The sequence below is a fragment of the Sceloporus occidentalis genome, unplaced genomic scaffold (genome assembly GCF_023333645.1).
Source record: "Sceloporus occidentalis isolate IW3139 unplaced genomic scaffold, rSceOcc1.0.p SCAF_53, whole genome shotgun sequence".
NCBI lineage: Eukaryota > Metazoa > Chordata > Lepidosauria > Squamata > Phrynosomatidae > Sceloporus > Sceloporus occidentalis.
Window position 1 is genome coordinate 4,140,348 of NW_028317033.1, and position 19,653 is coordinate 4,160,000.

General features: G+C 38.8%; 1 protein-coding gene across 2 annotated transcripts in view; it reads left to right on the plus strand.

Moving 5' to 3' along the window:
* Positions 1–19,653, plus strand: part of LOC149288239 (rho guanine nucleotide exchange factor 4-like) — a 41,814-nt gene that overhangs the window by 11,572 nt on the left and 10,589 nt on the right. Inside the window, exons 2-4 of one of the 2 annotated variants that reach the window (XM_089491936.1) lie at positions 6,696–6,826; positions 17,295–17,474; positions 19,598–19,653. The exon at positions 19,598–19,653 is cut by the window's right edge and continues 136 nt beyond it. In XM_089491936.1, coding sequence (XP_089348062.1) covers positions 6,696–6,826; positions 17,295–17,474; positions 19,598–19,653 — 367 coding nt within the window. Of the gene's footprint in view, positions 1–6,695; positions 6,827–17,294; positions 17,475–19,597 lie in introns of those variants that run through there. The other variant, XM_089491937.1, reaches the window with a different exon arrangement.

Below are 19,653 nucleotides of genomic sequence, written 5' to 3' on the forward strand. Positions count from 1 at the left end.
GACTGAGTAACTGGAAGTCATATCATAAAACATTGATTAATAAGTGTTTATATAAAAAAATGTGTCTGGTTCAAAGTTTTAAAAGCGATCTCATCTTCAAAGCAACAAGTGTAATGTTCTATTGGTTGGACTGTTTCGTTGGTTGCTAGGCCATAGCTAGAAACAAGAAATTCAGATGTTAATTTTGTTTTCGCAAAGGGGAACACACTTGTGTCTGCCAGCCATTAAAGAATAAAAGAGACATTATTGTTAAATATGTTTTACTCACTGGACTTTGTATGAACTTCGTCCAGTTGTCTGGTTTTGAATGACTGCACCCATTCCTTGCCTTTCCCTGGACAATGTAGGGTAATAAACAGCACTTTATTTTAGATATTATTTTGTCAGTAAAATATTTCATCTTCATATAGACAAGTACACAACCAGACTGTAACACTCAGTAGCAGACACAAACAGCTTTATAAATGTTCCATATATCAAATGTAATAGGCTCTATAAAAGGACAGTAAGTGTTCCATAAATGTAAAATTCTATATGAATGTGCATTAAAACTCTACTGTAAATCTAGTGCTGGATAATCATAATCATTAATTGAAAATGTGCCTTAACAGGTTTTGTGTCTTGCATAGATTGCAGTATTTAAGTTATTTCACCATCTTATGGTCCCTTTAAAATAGAATTATGTTCATTGTGTTTGCATTGTACATAGCAACAGGTCTGTGTTTCTATAAAACACAAGTTACCACGTCACGCATTTTGGGCCAGTGGTATATTTTTAGGTTCTCCACATACTCACTAGTCTGAAGAATACCCATGGATCTCTCAGCTGTATTACGGGAAAGAAGAATTATGACATTCAACTGTATCCCATGGCAGGTTATTTTGAAAAGGAAGAAAGTCAACTGGACTTGATCCTGCAAGAAATTAGCGCTGCATTGCATTACCGCAACCAAATGGGCATTACAAGACCCTGTAATATTGCCGTAACTGTGCTACTGTTTGGTACAATGACCTACACAATTTATACTGTAGGAGTGCTGGTAATAGCAGCAGGCCATGCTTATTATATATGTTAAAGGTGAAATGTGAAATACTGCAGCCAATGTATAGGCAGATATGCGAAGGCCCACAGATAGGATGGAAATGTTTTGTATAGTGATCAACTCTACATTGTTTCTTTTCTAGAAACAAAGAATACAAGTGAACTTGTTACCACAATAACCAATGAAATGGTCCAATCAGCAGATACATTTGTTTATTTGTTTGTACTTATTTTATTTTGTTTCAAAATTCTCAGGATTTCTGCAATTGTTACTAGCTTGAGTTCCAACCATTGTGATTTTAGTACAGGGCAGACTTTTCAACACTTATCAAATGTTGAGCAGGGCTGACATCAGTCACATTCAGTTTTTAGAGTAGGAGGTGTGAGGGCAAGACAAATAAGTCATGCTGTAGATCAGAAAATAATGTTTTAGGTGGAATAGAAAAACATTGTCTGGAGCAGCGATGTCAAACAGGAGAAACTGGGGGGCTGGAAACAGACACGGATTTCAGGAGATCTTTGCTTGAAAGAAATTAAGTCAGCTAGTGTGTGGCTTGGAAGTCACAGAGTTTGACGCCCCTGATCTAGAGCATTGTGGCAGACATGTAGGTTGTTTTATGAACCACCCCTTGGAGAATCCAGTGGGTTCTAATGGATTACATTATTAAAGTTATTTTATTTGACTAAAAATACTCTTAAGGAGCAAAAATAAAATTATCGAAAGTAAGCAAGTATTTCTACATACCATAACATTAATCACATGACTTTAGACATTGCATCTTGTGAATTGACAGGTAGTCCTTCCTCCTGTACTTCAGGAGTCCTGTTGCCAGAACACCACAAAGGCATATAAATTCTTTTAGCGGTATTCTACGTTAATCAGGGATTTACAAAAATGCATAAGTATGGCTATATATATTATTATGTACTGACTTGTATAGCGCTTTCATATTCCGCAGCACTGTACAATGAGTAAACAGGATGTAACAAGTTGTGCATCAATTTTGAAAGACAAAGTAAGGAGGGCCCTGTATAAGCACATTTACAATTTAGAAGGAATTACCCAGGTTTTATGCTTGTGGCAGATTATTGTTGACTGACTTTTATTTTCAAAGTACATTGTAGGTCACAGTATAGTAACGCATAAAAAGTTCCTCCTTGTGTCATAAACACTTAGAAAGAGACAAGAGGAAATTACTTTTGGTGAAGTCTCCATGGAAGCAGCCATTTTTTGCTAGAATAGCACCACTTCTTGTTTTGTGCCTCTGTATTTCATCTCTTGACACCTTACAAGTGTGTAATTATGGGAACATCTCAACCACAGGCCCTACTGGGGAGTGAGGACATTAGTCAGACACCTGTCATTCACTTCAAGATTGCTCCTGATTATATCTTGCAGTTGAAGTGTTTGCTCTAAATACAGGATTGGTAACAGAAAGTCTATTTGAGTGAGACAGATATGGAAAATGTCTAATTCTGAGGGTGAAGAAGAGAAATCCTTTTGTAAGATATATTTATCTGTGCATTGTAAGCCATCTTTAACAGGACAACTGTCATTTGCATTTACACTTGTATTGCAGGAGGATTAAACCAATTGATGGTTGCTATAGTAACTATCCCCCAAGATACATCTCGGTATAGACAGTCAAAGCGTGAATAATTTGTTATTTTGCTTTGGCTTGAGTTTTGTCTACTAGCATCTAAAAAAAACAAAATCTTTACTTAGACTGCTACTGTACATACTTGTTCTTTTAGTGTGTTCAGGGATTGCTAGTATAAAAGGTCATGTTTAACAATTTATGAATGCCTGATTGGCTAACACCATATTGGTTTGCATTTCAACCTTGATAAAGAAGAATTTCAATGTATAATAATGTGATGTTCTTCTAGATTCTAAGTTTGTTTCAGCAGAGCTCTCATTTAGTTTCTGTAATTCTGAAGTATTATGTTATATACTACTTATGTCCGGCAAACCCATTGTACAGTTTTTTGGAATATGATGGCACTATATAAATATATATATAAAAACAAATCCTACTAGACAGGAAGCCCTGGACTCTTTCATGCGGTAAAATTGAAGGTGATAAGCAGGGCCGGCCCAAGGCAAAATGCCGCCTGGGGCGAATTTTAAAATGCCGCCCCCCCCCTATCTACCCTTCCTCTCCCTCCGTCCCCCCCCCCTTGTACTTACCTTTCAGCAGTCCTGCGGCGAGTCTCCCTGTTCGGTCTCGGTGCCGGCTTGTAATGCTGAGCACCGGAAATCTTCCGGCACTCAGCATTACAAGCCGGCACCGAAACCGAACAGGGAGACTCGCCGCAGAGGAGAGAGAGAGGGGCGCCGAGCGGGTACTGACAGCTTGGTAAGCGAAAACCACTCGGCGCCCCTTTCTCTCTTTCGCTTTTAAAAAAAAAAAAAAAAAAAGGGCTTGGGGCCGCCCCTTCAAAAGTGCCGCCTGGAGCGATTGCCCCACTTGTTACACCTACCTGTCCGGCCGGGGTCCCACGGCGTTCCTCGCGTCGTGTACTGACGTGCGCTCTACACGCACACGAGGGGGCGTGCGTATAGAGCAGGCACGCCTCCCGGTCAATGACGGTTCTGTTGGGGCTGCCGCAGCATATCAGCGGCGATCGGAGAAACGATCCGCCGCTACATGCTCGCGGCACCCGACCAGTACCTCTTCTGCCTGTGTGGCACTGCCGCGTCGCTCGCGGCGGCAACACAGGCAGAGAGGACCTCGTAGTTAACCGCCGCGGGCATGCCGGCGGCGATCAAGAGGTTGATCGCCGCTGCATGTCCACGGAGGGTGTTTTACCTCCCCTGCCTGTGTGGCCCCTCCGCGTCTTTCACGGAGGTAACACAGGCAGGAAGTTTTGTTTTGTTGTTGCCATCGCGACGACGCTATTGCGCCGGTCGCGATGACGTCATCTTACCTGCTCTCCCGCCATTGGCTCTATTTAAACCTTCCTGTTCCTTGTTTCATTGCCCGTTCAACGAGTCCATGTTAATGTTCTCTGGGTGCTCTTGCGAATTGATTGATCTCCACGTGTACCAGACCTCAGCTTTGTTATTTGACCTTGATCCTGCGCTGCCCGTCCCGACCTCGGCTTTGTTATTTGACCTTGATCCTGTGCTGCCTGCCCCGACCCCGGCTATTGCATTGACCACGCCCCTGTGCTGCCTGTCTCGATCCCGGCTTGTCTATCGGATATTCTCGCCATCTCTGCATCGTGGGTCCATCACCTGTGGTGCCTGATCCGGCGTAACACCACTTGGCTCCATTGTCGGGCCGGCCCTGGTGATAAGCATTATAGAGACAGGCGTGTGTGGAACATAACAAATATGAAGGAAACAAAGTTGGTTCTCCGGGTGGAATTGTTGAAAGAGCTACATCAGGGCTCTGGTATCATCAGTGTTCCATTCACAACACCCCGAGTACCCTTCAGCTTCCTTTATATCTATTGTGAGAGAAGTCCAGAACTAAAATTCCTGTTTCAAATCACTAACATGATTAGAAATCGGAAGGAATACCACTGTGTTTCCTGGGTTGGACATGGTGGTCCCAAGAAGGAACCAGGGAATACTTGTAGTTGTGAATTCCCTGGATAACTGCCCTACCCTCATTGAGTAAAACATATTATGAGGTTTCATGTCTACGATTATACCCAGCAGGGAAAGCTTCCAACCCAGCCATATTTAGGGTACCAGACTCATGGTTGCAAGTGGATGGATCTGCAGAATCCCCCAATACATTTGAAAAATGGACCACATACAAATTTAAAGGGACCATACACCTCTAATATTTTAAATGGTGAAAAAAGCCATTTAGGAAAAAAGCCATTGTGCACACAAGTGAATACCGAAGGAAACTCCTTAGAAAACGAATGGTTATTTTATGCCTACTGCACAGATTACAGTAAACCTTTGTTCGTAACATAGCTTTTTACTATTTTTTTTTACATCTTCTCCGCTTAACAGAACCACAAGCATCTATTATTATGATTTCACTGTATGATATGATGTATTAAGTAGACTGTCTTTTGAATCTTTTTGTCAATGCGACACAGAGATGCTTAATAGAATGTTCAAAAGCTGATAGGGTAGATAATTAGGATTACATATAGCAAATACATAATACTTCTTTTTCTAGTATTCCACAAATTCATAGTATATTTTAAATAAAATAATGATAAACCTCCATGAACCCATAATGTATGACGCAATTGTTTATTATGAACCTTTTGAGATATTGCTTGTACTGCATGGAAATATGATATCATACCCTGGGAATGCTCACCATCATTTTTTATAGTGCTGTGAGTCATGCTTTAATTTAATCTGATTTTTTAAATACTTGCCTTTTATGTGCTGTTCTGAAGATGTATTAAATGTAACTGCATTAAATGTATTACATTTTAGTGAATGTAAAGAGATATTGGAGGCTTTATTCATAATAGTAGATGGATGTTGCTGTACTTCTGACCCAAGTGGGACCTCTAGCTAATCTTTCTATTAGAAATTAGGATCAACTGAAAAATAAAAAGGAAACTTGTATAGTAAGTTTGCGAGCAGAGCTCTCTCCACCGAATGTATCGGTTTGTCTTTGACTGTCAATCCTTGTCTTGTCATATCCCTTGAATTTATGTATTGTATTAAGTGCTGCGTAAACTGTTGGCGCTATATAAATTAAAGATAATAATAATAATAATGTTGGGCTAACATCATTTACACTTACTGTTTGTTGTGCTTGAAACTAAATATTCACCAGCATTGTGCAGCTCAAATTCATTTTGATATCTTAATAAAAATATTAATTTATTTATTGTCTGCTGCCATTACCAGCTCCATATCCCATTATGCGCCCTATTTGTGCACTCATGCTGTGATGGGGCCTCTTCTTCCCAATGCCAGATAAAGGTGGTTGGGCACTGGAGCAGTAAGACAAAAGGGGCTCTTTCTTGTGAGATACTTACCTTATCCAGTGCTTGCCTCCCAGATGTCCTTTATAGACAATCGGTGGAGAGAGCTCTGCTCTGCTCTGCTTCACTGACATTGCGTGCCGGAAAGTGACATAATTTACTTGCGCATAGCACAGCGAGGGAGCAACAGGTCACAGTAGTTCCCTCTCTGTGCCACGGAAATGACATCACTTCCCAGCGTGCAGTGTCAGAAAAGCAGATTCAGGTCAGATTTTCTAAGTACTGCTGCCTGTATGCTGTGTGCATGGAAATGATGTCACTTCCTGGCACACAGTGTCAGCGAGGTAACTACAGGTCAGATTCTCTCAGTACTGTGGCCTGTAGCTCCCTCACTGTGCTGTGCACAGTGTCAGTGAGGTGGCTACAGGCCTAGCCAGCCTAGGTGTAAATATCTTTCACTAAAACCCCTCAGGATTTTGAGGCATGCATATGTATGTTGTACTCTGAAATACCATAACCTTTTTCATTAAACAAAGGGCCATCTGAGAATACACCTTACTTGCATTGCACAGAGAAGTTAAATATATTGGTAGTATACTTAGTATATATGCCATTTGGTTGCATTATATGGGATTACTTTGCAAGCATCATAGCATTAGCTGCTGTTAAAAGCTTTTAGCTTGAAAATGCATGATTGCTATTTTTAACAAAAGGAATTATTTATTATTATTTTTAGTAATCGCCGATGGGTCACTTGACAGAACAACGCTTACTGATGATCTGGGAAGTGATGAAGATTTTTATGAAGACCTGCATGTATCTAGTCATCGGTACGGTGGAGGTGGGGAGCAGCTGGCAATAAATGAGGTACGTAATTCTTATCCATCACACACATGCTTTTAAGTTGTTATAATATAGTTATTAGAAGTGAAATAAGATTACTTTATTACCTATATAAGCCATTTAGATGTTTAGCCATTGAAAAATACTGCTTGTCAAACTCATCTAACTCTGCATCCTGCTCCCCCATCCATACCTACCAACTTTCCGCCACTGCGCACAATGTCACAATCAGCTCAAGTGCCACAATACACAAGCCGTGGTTTCCATTAGTTCACACTGCATCCACATTGCTTGGGAGTAGCTGTCATGGGTGTTCCACCCACAGGAATCCACATCTCCTTTCCTTGTTGGACAGTTCTTCAATATAGCTCTGTCCATGCTATCCAGCAAGCGGCGTACTTGGAAACGTTTCTTAGTGGGAGAGGTATGGACATGAACACAGCACCTCAGTTCGTAGAAAAACTGACCTAGGAAAGCAGGGCTCCACCTGGAGAATCCAGTGCTGACCCAGCGATTTACCAGGTATTAAAAGTGACTTTTAGCTTTCTCTCAGGGACAGGGCTGGACCTAGAAGTTCTTATGTTTCTGTATACCCTAGGCATGGTGTGTTTCTGACGCCCTCTTCCTACCTACACTTCATGTTAACATTAAAAAGATCATCATGGTGGTAACTGGCATCAGCTTCCTTTTTTGCCTACATACTAGGGCTGTCCCTGCCCAGGCATGTGTCATTATCGTATTTGTTAGATATCTTTATTTAGTTGATTAATGCTATAAAATAGACCTTCTCATAGATTCAAATATATACATTATTTCATTACCTGCTCATTATTACATGTTGTCCCTATACCTGTTATTCTGTATCCTATATTTTGGGTTGTGGCTTGCTCTCCAAGGTCCATGTTAAAGCCAATAAAACAAATGATACATTGCTAGTCTACAGCTGAGTCTCACCAATCACTTATTATTAATAACCCACCAAAAAATCTTTATACCGATTAGTATGAAATGTGTTAATGCTTTACACTGTAAGTGTCAGAGAGGTGAAACGCACAAGTATGCATGTGTTCAAGTGTGGGAATTTCAGAGCTCATCTACAGCCTCTGATTGTGAACTCTGTTACCCCCTGCAATAAAGTACATATCTGAGAAGCTAAAAGGGTAAATTAGGCAGGTGGCCCTGCCCTGGCCACTAAAAATACCTTTGGCCAGGCTTCTATACCACCGCCCAACAAATGCATGCCAATTAGGCAATTAGGTATTTTTCTCTCATTGTGGCTTATGCACCTTTTGGACAGAAACAAAAAACCAAAAAGTAAGTTGAAATATTCATGATTTTGTAAATGTTTTATTATATGTCGTATGTATAATACAAGTCTTTAAATAAAACATATTTAAACAAAATAGACATGTATACCATCATAGAATATTATGTATAAATTTAACCATATCTATTATAGAAACCCCTTCTTAGCATGCATGCTGTTCTGGTGAGCAGTTTCCATTCCGCACCCATCAGCTTCTATAACAACTTTTAAGACACCCTAGGGCTGATTTCACGTCTAATCCAACAGAATTAAACTAAGAAGAAACGTAAGGTATGGAGAAAGGGAGAGATGATTCTGTAGATGGATGTGAGTACAGAAGAAAACATGTGGAGGATCAGGAATAGGAGAGTTATCCCCAGAAGTAAAAGAAAGAGAGGCGGAAAAAATACAGAGTGGAAAGATTTGGACTAGTCCAAGCATAGTGGGTAGTGAATGGATACAAAGAGTTGGTGCCCTCTACTGGTTAAGGCAGGGGTATCCAAGTTTTTTCTGCAGTGGGCCACTTCATCAGAATTGTATACGTGTGAGGGCCGCACTCATTTTTCACTGTGAGAAAATATGGCCTTTAATAAAATATGCAGATTAAAATAAAGTAAATGACACAAAACCTTTACTTTTCCTCTCACTGATTTCTGGGCCTAGAAAGTTTTCTGACTACAAATTCAGGATTCTGGATAAGTAAAAATGAAATAGTTCTATTTATCCAAGGGATACACCGAAATGAAAATTCTTGACCAAAACCGAAAATTCAGGGTTCACTTAGCCGAAAACGACCCCCCCACCTTTAAAAATAATTAAAAAATCCCACACTTTTAATAAAAGTGAGTTACACACCAAAATTATACAAAAAATGTAATAACAATGTTAATATATTTATATATATATATATATATATATATATATATATAATATATATATATTATGATTGTTAATAGCAATCTCAGGCATACCCAGATTCCAGCATGTACTGGTTGGCTGGGCATGATAGGAGTGTGATTGCTGTCAACAATCATATAAAAAATTAATATTGTTATTGTATTCATTCATTCACAAATGAATTCCCTCAATCACGCATACTCATTCAAACACCTACCCCCTTACCTGCACTGCAGCTCTCTGGATGCCGCTCACAGACTTCAGCAGGGGGCGCGGCCTCCCTCTGCGTTCTCTTGTACTGCACAGAGGAAGCAGGACTGGAGCAGAGTCATGTGATGTCACGTGAACTCTGCTGAGTTCCGCTTCCTCTGTGGAGTACAAAAGACCCTCCCACAGGTAAGCACAGCAGGGCTCTTATGATCCCGGTTGCCCTGGTTGCTGGTCTCACGCGGGCCGCACTTTGAGGTGCCGCGGGCCGCATGTTGGGCGCCCCTGGGTTAAGGGATTAAGGTGTAAATCTGTTGGTAAACTGTCTCTATATAGTAAAACAGCACAAGGGCGGATGGGAGGGCAGAATTGTGGGAAGATGGAGGAATGTGTTGCAGGTTTATGGGGCTATGGGAGAGAGACTTAAATATACTTTTAGGGTGGACAGTGGCACTAAGGAGGGCAGATATAGGAGATTAGGGGTTTGGTGGAGCAGAGAAAATGAAATAAACAGACATAAGAGAAGACCTGACATGACATAAATCTTGCCAAATGAAAACAGGAAGAGCCAGGAATGCTCATACTGCATAGACGGGGCAAACGGTTAGCTTAGGACAGAAACAGGAAAATGATAATACACAAAACAGAGATGAATATGGAGATCTCCTGGTTCAATCTGTATACCTTTCTTGCAGAGGTGTGGTGGTTTGCTTGGGGTGCAGTTGCTAGCTTTCAAATGTGAATTTTCAGGATTATAAAATGAAAGATATGTTTATTTATGGGTGAATTATTTGCACAATTTTATATTTGCGTGTTAAAATATAGCATAGAAATTATATCATTATGATTATAAATTGATTTATATAGTTCCATCATATTCCACACAGTCAGATAATGGGTGAATAGTAACGGGGAGGGCATTTCTTAAATAACTTACAATCCCCAGCTACCATCCTTCTGTTATTATTATTCACAGAATAAATGATTTTTCATATAATAAATGATTACGTGCTTTAAATAGAAGTAGACAAGGAAATATAGATCAGACCATGCTGTGCTATTGTAAATGTGTCAAAGCAAACCCCCCTACACACACACACTTCCTTTCCCCCCTCTTAAGGCTGTGTGTATCCTAGATACCATATTCTGCAAACATCTGATTGGCTCGTGAGAAAGCCAATATCTCAGCAAACGTCGCTGTTACAGAATGCAAGGCTTTTTCTCCTAAGAAGAATTAAATACCTCCATCATCCTGCTAAGGCTGTAAACCTTCTCTGCTGCTTTCATGAAAGCGGATGGCAGATTTCTTGCTGCATAGCTCTTAAGGGTTATAAAGCTCTGGGATTATATATTGAATTCTGCAGAAGGTAATGAATGAGGCACATGTGCCTTGCCTCAGAGAAGACTATGCAGAGCAGATAAATTCCTCTTTCCGACAGCTGCACAACAGCTCCATTGTGTGCAGCCAGAAAGGATCGCTCAGCATTTGCTTGCTGAGAACGCAGTTTGCTCAGCTGAGGCAGAGACATGGCAAAGGCATCAGATAGAGCCAAGCAAAAATGGAGCCTACTTCACGCTATCCTCAGATGCAACATGAACCCCGAAACCCAACGTGTGGTTGTCTTTGTCATTTTGCTTTTTCTCATCTTTATTAATGTTGTACTGATGTTTCTCTTGGCTTTTTTCTGAGCCCACCCCACCTTGGATTGCGTATCCAGAACCTGGTTTCAGATCAGCAGGTCAGCTTTGCCGTTGTCCAGTTCCCATTTTTGGTCACCTCGACAATGTGTCCAGCCACAAATTACTGCAGCCCACACATGTGCCTTGCAGACTTGCCCTTCTCAAAATGGACAGACTTTATTACATAATTGCTGTGGCTGTCCTCTCCTGCACAACATTCATTTTTTAATTTATGTTGTGTATTTTTGTATTTATTAATGCAAATCATAGGATGTGGAATTGAAAACAAAACAGCTGATTCATGGAAACAATCTAAATCTCAAAAAAAATGATTTTGTCTTGGATTTTAGCAGAGTGGCTCTGAACACTGTAGTTACGGGGTTATGGAGTCTCAGCTCGTGTCTGTCTTCAGGTATTATACGTCTATGGAGGACAGGAGTCCATTCTTTCACGCAGGGCGAAAATACTCATGGCATTGATTTGACATGTGTCATGATTCACGTATTGTAATGGCATATTTAATGTGCTGTTGTGATTGTGTTATGCACATTTTCCATGCAATTATTTTAACCCATTGTTGTTTTCGGTATTATCATTTCATGGTTATACATGGAACAATTTAGTAGCATCTCTATACAGATGTGTTACAGAGCTTCTTTACTGCCATGCACAATGCACATCTGTATCATTTGTTTCAGTAGAATTAACACTGTAGCACATTATTCTATCTTAATATGTTACATCCAATATCATGTTCGGGAAATGTTGGGTGGCTGTATTATCCAGGAGTAGTACTAAAATACAAACAATCCATATACCTCCTTTTCAGAAGATTGCCTTTAAACGCATTCGGTAATACACATGAGACAGGGTCCAGCTGTCAATTACGGAAGTTGTCAAAGGAAGAGAAATCAGCAACGCCTATAGAATAGCAAGGCATGATCAATTCTCAGTTGTTTGCACAATCTGATATTTCATGGATAATATCCTAGGAAGTAAGAATGCATAGGATTTGGGGTTAGATATTATTCCATTTTATTTGGTTATTAGGTTATTTGATATCCCTGTAATCTTGAAAGTGTCAATGAGATGATGCACTTTTTTCCAATGCATTGGGCTACCTTCCATTACTGAAAGTACTGATAAATGTCCAAATTGCCTTCACAATTGGGGGCACATGTTCGTGTTTTATGTCTCTGAGCATGGGGGGGATGAGATTTTCACAAAACTGTCATATTGCTGAGATATATCAAACTCTTACATTTGTAAGCAGTGTTGGTCTTAGGCTCAGTGACCCCTTATGTAAAAACTGTGACTGGGGCCATCTGGCCTAAATATCCTAAACATCTAGGTATTATTGTTCCATCTTAGTTTGCATGAATGCTTATTACTATTGTTTTATTTAGCCAGTATTTAAAGAAAGCTGCTAGGAGCTGCTAGGGCAGACATTACATCAAGTTTATCAATACTTGCTAGCTCATCCCTTTAACTCTCAAATATTTATCATGCTCCAAAAAAGCAATGGGTTCCTTTAAGAGTAATCCACGTTAATTAAAATATAGAACTGCTTATAATATCCACACAAAATGCACGCGAGGTGGGCAAATATTCTCTCAGGCAAAGAATAAGTACAATATTTTTAACAAAAATTTGGAGACTTTGCCTTATATCCGAATAATTTACAAATATAATACTATACTGTGAACACGTGGAAGTTAAATGTTTTAGCAAGTGCAGTCTGCTTATGCAATCTGTTATAATTTATTTGTGCCAAAAATATATGTTATTCTGTGGCTCCTCATTGTGTACTGTTTATGTTGCATACACCTTAAATAGAAGGCTTACAATCTCAATATTCACTTTTCAGAAAAAAATTCTTTCTAGACCTTAATAACGAAATATGAGTTGATTAAATGTCTAAATGTATACACTAATCATGTTTTCAAATTATAACTTGGTGTATTTGAAGTTCAGATGGGTTTAAGAAGAACCCATGGTGAAGATGTCATTCAAAATTTACAACGTTCTCATAAAATGTATTACATTTACCAAAATAACTTTAGCTCAGGTGGTTTAGCAATATTCAGCAATGAAGGAAAGATCAGACAAGAGGCCTATTAATAAAACAGCCCAAAGCACATATAGGAGAAAGTATACAGCCCTGTGCAACTTACATTTACTAAATGAGATGAGTAGAAAACCTATAAAAATCACAGAAAGCATGCAGTGATGTCCTTGCAAGTAAACAGGTAAGATGAGCACTCCACTGTTTTTAACTTGTGTACATGGGCCAGAACAGCCACCAATCCAGACAGTTCAGAGCATTTACACATTGATAAAGAGGTGGTGAGTACCTCGAAACGTTTTCATGTGAATAAAGCTGTGATTATTTCACAAGATAGCCTGTGAATCTTTCTATTATGGTGTTGAGAGGGTGCAGTGGCTGAGTTTGCAGATGGCAGCACAGTATAACTGGTGCATACAGATTCCAGTGCTTTGTAGTATGACCCTAACCTGTGGAGTTATGACTTGTAATCCTAGCCTGTGATTGGCAAAACTCGGGGGTGCTTAGTGGCCAGTGAGTTTAATTCTGCTCAATGTCACTATAGGTTGGCTGCACTCAACTTCCACTGGATTGGTAGAACTCAGACCCAGATAAGATACTGTGCCCTGTGGAACTGCGCAAAAAATGACCTCACAGTTTCACTAGAACATCTGTTTGCTCAACAGTCTGCTTGCCCAACTTTGACGTAATGGTATTAATAAACCTTCGCCTTGTTAACACATGGCCCCTATAGTGAGAGCTATACCAAGGGGTGGGCACCTATAACTCCATCATTTAATGTTGTTAACATCAATATTTTGTATGCATATGTTTTGTTTTTTTGAATGTATAACATTGTGCACTACTGGAATCAAGCTGTTATAAGTTTAGGTATAATTCTTTATTTTTATTTACATTTTGGGAGACAATGAGGTGTACATATTATCACATGCATGACACTCTGTATTGATTTTTACTATCTGTGATAGAATTGTCACATAAAAACAAATAACATAACATAATGGTCATAATGGTTACATTTAGACCATTCAAAATCACAGTTTCCACAATATTTTTCTTTCTACATGTTTAATTTTCTGCCCTGATGCCATTGCCATTCGCTAAAGAGGGTGTTTTTTATAAGTGAGATGATGGGTATATCTGGTATGTATGCCATTGACAAACTGGGTTTCAATACTAGTATCCTGAAATGTAATCCAAAAAATCACTTATGGATTTTAAGATATTTGATTCCATTAATATATTAACAAATTTTATGCTCACAAAATGGCATTGAAAAGGTATGAATCTTGCTGATTAGATTAACTGTTTTGTGTTTGTTAAAATGTAAAGTTTTTTTTAGTCCATTGCAGAGCGACCTATCCCACACGCTTTTTACTTGATGGTAACTTAATCTTTATACAGTGGCAAAAAAAGTAACCCTTTGCAATTGCCGGCGTATATGTATAAATGTGTCTTACAATATAATTTGATCTTCTTCTAAGTTACAATAATGAACAAACACAATCTGTTTTAACTAATAACACACATATTATTGTATTGTTCTTGTCAATATAGAATATACTGTATCATTTAAACATTCACAGTGTGGGTTGGAAAAGTATGTGAACATCTAGGCTAATCACTTAGACAAATACTGTTGGAGTCAGCCGTTAGCAAACCTGGAGTGCTATCAATTCAATTGTAGGTGTGTTTTAGAACTACTATGATGTAAAAAAAAAATAAACACTCAAACATTTTGAGTTTGCTATTCTCAAGAAGCATCTGCTGTTGTGGGCCATGCCCCATGCCCCACAAAAAAGAAATCTCAGAAATCGACAATCAAAAATTGTTGACTTGCATAAACCTGGAAATGCTTACACAGCAATCTCAAAGAGTTTACATATTCACCAGTCCACAGTTAGACAAAATGTTTACAAATGGAGTTGATTTAGTAGGGTAGATACTCTCTCTAGAAGTGAGTGCCCAGCCACGATGATTCCTAGGGCACAGCGTAGAATGCTCAATGAACCCCAGAGTAACAGCTAAAGGCTTGAAGGAATCTTTGGAACTGGTTAACATCTATGTTCATGCACCAGTAATACAATGGCAGGACACTGCAGAGGAAGCTGCCGCTCTCCAATTTAACATCACTGTTCACCTGAAGTTTGCCGAAGAGCACCTTGACACTCTACAGTGCTACTGGGAAAATCTTTTGTGGACTGATGAAACTTAAGTTGATTTGTTTGGGAAGAACATGAAGGTTCTTCTGTCTTAACAACATAAAATATCTAGTTACTCTTTGCCAGCAGGTGGGTACATCTCAGGTTGACACTTGAAACTACTATACATGGTGATGCCAATAACTACGCTGATCTCCCACAAACAAAAACTGAAATATAAGCCATTGGTGCCCTTTAGTCCCATTATTATTAGTAATTTTATTAGCTGTTGATGTATATATCACTATCATATTCTACAGTGCTGTATCTTCTCTCTATACATACAGGTAAATAGGAGGATGTGTGCCTGTTATATTATTTATTGACATTAATTTAAGTTACTTCAGTTTGTTTTAGTAGCTTACAGGATTTGCTGTTGACGTGGGCAAAAGTGACCACTGCACTTTTGTGTTAAATAAATATACAGCAAACAAACAATGAACCATCTCTATACAAATGTTTAGTTCTTGACCATGTAGCATGATAGAACTCTACATATGACAACAAGGGAAGTAAAGATATGAAATTCACTACCTGAGGTCATGCTGTTGTATACAATAGATACAATTGTAGAGCAGAGTTGCATATGCATACCGGCTAAAGCAGTCTTATGCACCATGCATCTTCCCATTGCCAATAATATGATGTAAATATTAGTAAGGAGAGGTAGCGTTAAGAGACTTCCTTAACCAACCTCTTTGCTTTGTGTCTTTTTTCAGCCATAATCACTTTTTCCCACTTGTTTCTCCATGATTTCACCTGTTCAGAGAAGCTCATAGAATACCCCCCTAATACCAATAACCTGCATCATGAAACGATCTGTTCTCCCCATCTTTAAGATCGCCAGGCTTTTCTACATGACCATTCCTCGACCAATCACCACTGGCCAACATCACTTGGTACTCTGAGACTGGATATGTCAGCAGCATGCAACGGAAGCATAAAAAAGTATATAATAAAGCATATCCATGTATCATCAGGTGACTGACAGACTTAAAGTGCCAGGGCTGCCCCACTTTATAGACTGCAAGCTCACAAGAGCAGGGTCCTCTTCTCCTGTACCAGTGTGTCAACATGCTGTTGTCAAATTTGCATAATGTGAATTGTAATGTTTCTGTTAGTGTTCACTTTCACCTATTGTAATGGTGTTACAGAATCAGCTTGCACTTTTATAAATAAAATGTAATGTGTCATTTTTAAAAAAAAAAAAGACCCCCCGGCAACATTCCTACATTTGCATATGCTCTCAATACACTCAAGACAAACAAAGCAAACAAAGCATGGCAATATGAAGTCTGGTACTCGAGTACCTGCAATAATGGCTTTTTTACTGTTTCTTCAGCAACTCCAAATAGCTTGTTAATTAACAGAAGTCAGAGAGGCAGACATTGATTCACCTGTGATCATCTTAAGAGATCCTGAAAACATTTGCTACTAAAGAAGGTCAGATCTTAGTTCCAGCACAATGTGCAAAGTAGCATAACAAAAGCAAAGCAATTATAATTTAATTATAGGCATGAGTTCTGTGCAATGGACATGGTGCAATGTTTCAAGGATAATCAGCAATGTTTGGTCTCCAAAGCAGACAAGGTTATTCTTCAGAGTTACCTCTTTTAGTAGTCAGAACAGCACTGTTTTTTTCATGTAACAGGACTTTAATGATAAATATTCTCATGATGAGCTGGGTGAGCCACCATGTGTAAAGTCCAGCTCAGCCCAGCTAATCAGAGAAGGAATAACAAAAGCCATCTAAAAGTCATCCTGTGTCTGTGTAGGCAACCCAAAACAAGCATAGGCTTAGCAATGGACAAGCTTGTTCCCCACCACACCTGGCCTGCCTTCTTCTTTTCTCACTCCATTTAAAATACAGCAAAACCAAATGATTTCCCGTTTCTATTGGTGGAAAAAAAATAAAGTTTTCTAACCAAGAGTTATTGTAGTAGATTCCCTCAGCAATTTGTCCATCTGTGTTCATTAATCTCCATCTTATCCTTAAATGTATTTTTTGCTTTGTGACATAACTATAAAAAACTAAGCATGAAATTAATAGTAAATGAGGTAAATCACATTGTTTATGGTCTGGCTTTTCTGCATCGATACAGAATTTGATTGGGACTGTCCAATTTGACTTCACAGCTGATAAGTGATGGCAGTGTGGTGTACGCAGAAGCCCTATGGGACCATGTCACTATGGATGATCAAGAACTGGGTTTCAAGGTCGGCAGTGTCATTGAAGTAATGGATGCCACAAATAAGGAATGGTGGTGGGGGAGGATCCTTGACTGTGAAGGATGGTTTCCAGCCAGCTTTGTGAGGGTGAGTACATTATTTATTGAATAAGGTTATTCTTACTATTGTTTAACCAACAGATATCAGCTACAGGAGGTCACTCTGAGGAAGGCCAGTGTTGAGGAAAAAGTTATGTAGGTAAATACATAGTCTCCTTAGTAGTAGGACCGGGAAAATAATAAAATGGGAATGTTGTATATTGTATTCCATTTTTTGTAGCTTTTTGCTAGAGGCATCATGGCAGTAAGAAACTGGAAATTCTTTGATGTACTAACAGTAATTAAAGTTTTTTCCTTGGCCTACTAGAGGATTAAATACAGTTGTTGTGAGAAATATAATCTGTATAAATGAATAAAATCTTCACTAATTCAGCAATAGGCAAAAAATATAACTTTTTGAATAATACACATGGCGACAAATGTTTCGACCCATACCATGCGAGTTATTGTCAGGGCACAAAAACAATTAAAAAAATATGAAAAATGACAATACATACTAATAGCCAGAGAACAGCTCATGTCATTTAATTTATCATCATTAATTATCATTCATCATAGCTTACTTAGTGTTGCCACTGAGTATGAGATGTAGGTCTAGGTCTGTTACTATAAATGTGCTAACTTTGTAACTAGTCTTTGTAAACCATCTAAACCAAAAACCCATAACATATAATATTACTAACATATTAATTTGAAGTCAGTCTGTACTTCCATGGGTTAAATATTCCATGGTATGTGTCAGAAAAGTAAATGACTTACAGACATAACTGCAGTTTATGCTGTGGCCACCTCAAACATTAAATAGGGGGATTGCAATAATGTCCAAGCACACAGAATATTGACTACAAAATTACAGTTCTCATTGATCCTCATCAAACATGGAAACCTGTGCATAGTCATGTCTTTTCAACTTGTTTTTTTAATTGAAATATTATGGAAGGGCATGCTGGAAGACTAGGGGTAGTTGCTGATGATGGAGCTGGGCCTGTCATGTGACACTAATGATTGGCTCCAGCTGGCCCATTACAAAGGAAGCAATGCTTGCTCGCCTCGATAAAGTTGGTGGCCAGAAAACACCTTCAGCAGTGGACACATTAAAAGATGGCATTTGGAAGGCACTCGTTGATTAATGTGTATTGTAGTTAAACATTTAGCATATATCTGTATGCCATGGAAACAGAGTGAGCTGTGTGCACATCCTCATACAACTTCAATACAAGAGGTACAGAAATCAATGAGTTATTCATAAAGCATTTTTGTGTTTTAGAGGTGGTCTTACCACTCTAGCAGGTAGTCAAATGGTCATTAGCTGCTATGACTAGAGGACCCATTTCCATCCAAAATGTTAAAGAGAATCTAAACCTAAACCAAGCATCCTATAAAAATGACATGGTATAAAGTAGAGCTGGCCAAAACCTCCATAGCTGATATTTAACTCTAAACCTCATGATTTTTCCAAAACTATATTACTCAAGACAAGGTAGCTGCTCACTAGCAAAGGTCTTATTAAGACGAGGAGGTAAACCTATCCTTCATTGCATTGTATGTTGAATTAATTCACAAAAGCAGCAGTACAGTTACTCACACTAAAAAGGGGTTTCCAGAAGGCCAGTTCTTCTGCTAAAAAAAAATTACATAAACTAATTTTATGTGCTGCCATCTAGTGGCCAGTAACTAAATGTTTCATATGCAAGTAGTTAGTAGGAAAAATGTTATAAAGAATATATTAAAGGTTAACACTCACCCGTCATTTTATACATAAAATGTCTAATATTCTAGTAATCAACAAAATCAGCTAAATATTTGCAGCTTTTCTTGCTTCTCTGACAAATGGTAACTGAGGGATGTCAGGATGGGTTGGAACGAATTTACGGTTGTTTATACAGAGTGATAAAAAATAGATGATAATCTGCAGATTTTGCACATTACACACTGCACAACAAATCGGGTTATCACAAACACTACATTCCGGTTGGTCTGCTGGAAAAGCAAGATGGCTGCCCCAATTCCTTATTGCCATAGTTATTTTTAATGTGGTGGTTTGCTTTGTCATCTACAGATGTGTGATCAGTATAATGTAAAACTACTCCAATATGATTGCATGTTCATTTTTTATTGAAAATCCAAGCAAACTTTTTCACTTTATTTCAGCTTCGTGTAAACCAGGATGAGCCAATGGAAGAATACATTCCAAGGTCTGGGGAAAT